The following is a 3,587-nucleotide window of genomic DNA, read 5'->3' as shown; positions in this document are numbered from 1 at the left end:
ATTAGTAAAGGAAAAGTTATGCTGTAAATCAGCAATTTAAACATATGTAAAAGTTTCACTTGATCACTAGGTACAAATAGATGAGGAAACTCAGCTCATGTAAAACAAGAAATGTATTCCTTAGATCAACAAGTAAAGCCCATGGATCCTGGATGAGTCAAATAACCAAGAGAATTCTCATCATTGGCTGTTTTCATCATTGAATTCTGCAGTTCAAATCTCTCTGACATTTACAGGTGGGTTTGGCAAAATCCAGGAGTCAATAATGAGAAATCACACCGCAGTAACAGCGTTCATCCTTCTGGGACTGACAGATGATCCTCAGTTGCAGATTTTGCTCTTTATTTTTCTATTTATCACCTACATTTTGAGTATAACTGGAAATCTGACCATCATTATCCTAACTTTGGTGGATCCCCACCTTAAAACGCCCATGTATTTTTTTCTCCAAAATTTCTCTTTCTTAGAAATCGTGTTTACAACCGCCTGTATTCCAAGATTCCTCTACAATATATCAACTGGGGACAGAGTGATTACCTATAAGGCATGTTTCATACAACTATTTTTAACCGATCTCTTTGGGGTAACTGAATTTTTTCTCTTGGCAGCCATGTCATATGATCGTTACGTGGCCATCTGCAAACCCTTGCATTATATGACGATCATGAGCAACAAACTGTGCAAAACAATGGTCATCTGCTGCTGGATGGCAGCACTCATGACTATCCTCCCACCACTCAGCTTAGATTTTCATCTGGAATTCTGTGATTCAAACATCATTGACCATTTTGTCTGTGATATATCACCTCTCCTGAAGATCTCATGCTCAGACACATGGTTAATTGAGCAGATGGTTATAGCCTGTTCCGTACTGATCTTCATCATCACTCTTTTTTGTGTAGTTCTCTCCTACGTTTATGTCATAAGGACAATTCTAAAATTCCCTTCTCTTCAACAAAGAAAAAAAGCTTTTTCTACATGTTCTTCCCACATGATTGTACTTTCCATCTCTTATGGCAGTTGCATTTTCATCTATATCAAGCCATCTGCAAAAGAAGAGGTAAATATTAACAAAGGTGTATCACTGCTTATTTCTTCCATATCACCAATGTTGAATCCTTTCATATATACTCTGAGGAATAAGCAAGTTAAACAAGCCTTTGATGACTCACTCAAAAAAAAATGCTTTTCTCTTAAGAAAGTAAAATACATCTGTCAATAAGCCAAATTCAAAGATGCACATCTATCTCATTTTCATAAATTTAAGAAAGAACCTCATAATTTTTTAGCTTGTAAACCAATCAGGTTGACTTCAAAGCCATTTAATCATTAATTTTCCCTTCCATTCACTTACTGGAGAGCTAATTATTGAACATTGCTCTATGAAGAACAAAATATATCACTTTTAATTCTTTAACCAGACCTACCATGTTTAAGTCATTCCTTTTACCTCTTTTAAATTATATTTCCAGATATTTTATATTATTGGCATAGAGAAGACTTTCCTTTTTAGACTTATAATTGATATACACTATTTATTACCTTCAAATGCACAGTGACTCCATATTTTTATACATGGTAAAATCATCATCACAATGTCTAGTTATGGTCAGTCTGTTGAGCTTCCAGATGTCAACATATTAATAAGAGATTATTATCTGCAATGTTAAACCAATATTGTTAACATCTTAAATGAAATAGAATAGTTACTTGAAAGATAAATATTACAAGCCTAACTCAAAAATACAGAATCTTTCTTTTAGTACCTTTCTTTCTGTTTCAGAAATTAAATTAATATCTAAAAATCTTTTCACAAAGAAAACTCCAAAATCATGTGAATGAATACTATCAAAATATTAATAACACATTCTATATAAATTATTACAGAACACACAAAAAATAACACTTTTGGATGCTTTATGAAATCCATGTAAACTTCATACAAATACCAGGCCAAGAAATTACAAGAATAAAATTGTAGATCAACACTCCTTATGATGACACATGCAAACATCCTTAACAATTTGCTATCAAAGCTCAATGATAATTGTTGTTGTTTTTGTTCAGTCACTCAATTGTGTCCAGCTCTGTGACCCCATTGACTGTAGCATGCCAGTCTTCCCTGTCCTTTACCTTCTCCTGGAGTTGACTCAAACCCATGTCCATTGAGTCAATGATAAAATCCAACCACCTCATCCTCCATAGCTCCCTTCTCCCCCTGCCTTCAATCCTTCCCAGCATTAGGGCCTTTTCAAATGAGTCAACTCTTTGCATCAGGTGGCCAAAGTATTGGAGCTTCATCTTCAGCATCAGTACTTCCAATGAATTTTCAGGGTTTATTTCCTTTAGGACTGACTGGTTTGACCTCCTTGCAGTCCAAGGGACTCTCAAGAGTCTCCTCCAGCACCACAGTTCAGCTTTCTTTATGATCCAACTCTTATGTCACATAACTACTAGAAAAACCATAGCTTTGACTATCCAGACATTGGTCAGCAAAGTGATGTCTCTGCTTTTTAGCACACTGTCTAGATTTGCCATAGCTTTTCTTCCAAGAAGCAAGGATCTTTAATTTCATGGCTACAATCACCATCCACAGTTACTTTGGAGCCCAAGAAAATAAATCCGTCACCATTTCCATTGTATCCCTATCTATTTGCATGCAGTGATGGGACTGGATGCCACGCTCTTAGCTTTTTGAATGACGAGTTTAAGCCAGCACTGTAATTACCAGGTAAATGATAATTACCAGATAAAAATGACAACAAAACTTAGTAGACACTTTATAAAGGAATTACATGAACAGTCAATAGGAACTTGGAAATAAGCTCAAAATCATTATCATTAGAATATTCAAATTGAAATGAGTCAAACATTCACTCTAATGGCAACAATTAGGATATAGGCTGACAATGTAAGTCACAAGGACAGAGAGCAACTGGAACTATCATTCAGTGCTGGTGGGCATATGTGAAGTGATACAACTGCTTGGGAAAATATTCTGGCAGGTTCTTAAAAAGTTAAACATAGTTACCCTATGTCTCAGCTATTACTCTCCTATTCACCTAAGAAAAATGGAAATCGACATCCCCAAAAATGATATACATGATTTTTTGTAGCCACTTAACTCATAGAGCTCAAAATTTCAAATATGTCAAATGCTTGTTTAAAAAAAAAAAAAAAAAACAAGAGAAACATATTTTAGTTTATTCATACAATTAAAAAACCACTCAACTGTGCAAAGGTATAAACTGCTAAAACAAATAAAATAGAAAATTTCAAAAACATTATGCTGAGTGATAGATATCAGATACAAAACAGTACATGCTGTGTTCCCTAAATTTAACACTCTAGAAAGGGAAAAACAAACCTGTAGTGACAAAACGCAGGTCAATGATTAAATGAGATTAAAGTGAGCTATATACTGTCTGGAAGCAAATGAGGAAATGCTTTGGGAATTTGGGAGGCATTATATATCTTGTGGTGTGGTAATTACTTTGATGGCTATATTTTTCAAAATTTCTCAAACTTTACAGTTAAAATGGATGCATTTCATTGTATATAATTCATATCCAAATAAAACTGATTTG

The 3,587-nt window shown here is 34.5% G+C and overlaps 1 protein-coding gene across 1 annotated transcript; it reads left to right on the top strand.

The window, feature by feature from the left end:
* On the top strand, nt 266-1,222 carry LOC102175652 (olfactory receptor 6C68-like). The gene has a single exon (XM_018049038.1). The coding sequence runs from the start codon at nt 266-268 to the stop codon at nt 1,220-1,222; it is 957 nt and encodes a 318-aa protein (XP_017904527.1).

The sequence above is a fragment of the Capra hircus genome, chromosome 5 (assembly GCF_001704415.2).
Source record: "Capra hircus breed San Clemente chromosome 5, ASM170441v1, whole genome shotgun sequence".
In the NCBI taxonomy this organism is placed as follows: domain Eukaryota; kingdom Metazoa; phylum Chordata; class Mammalia; order Artiodactyla; family Bovidae; genus Capra; species Capra hircus.
This window is presented reverse-complemented; position numbering and strand designations above follow the sequence as displayed.

Bases quoted from the DNA above. Each gene is read 5' to 3' on its own strand.
- LOC102175652 (XM_018049038.1), top strand. From the start codon at position 266: ATGAGAAATCACACCGCAGTAACAGCGTTCATCCTTCTGGGACTGACA.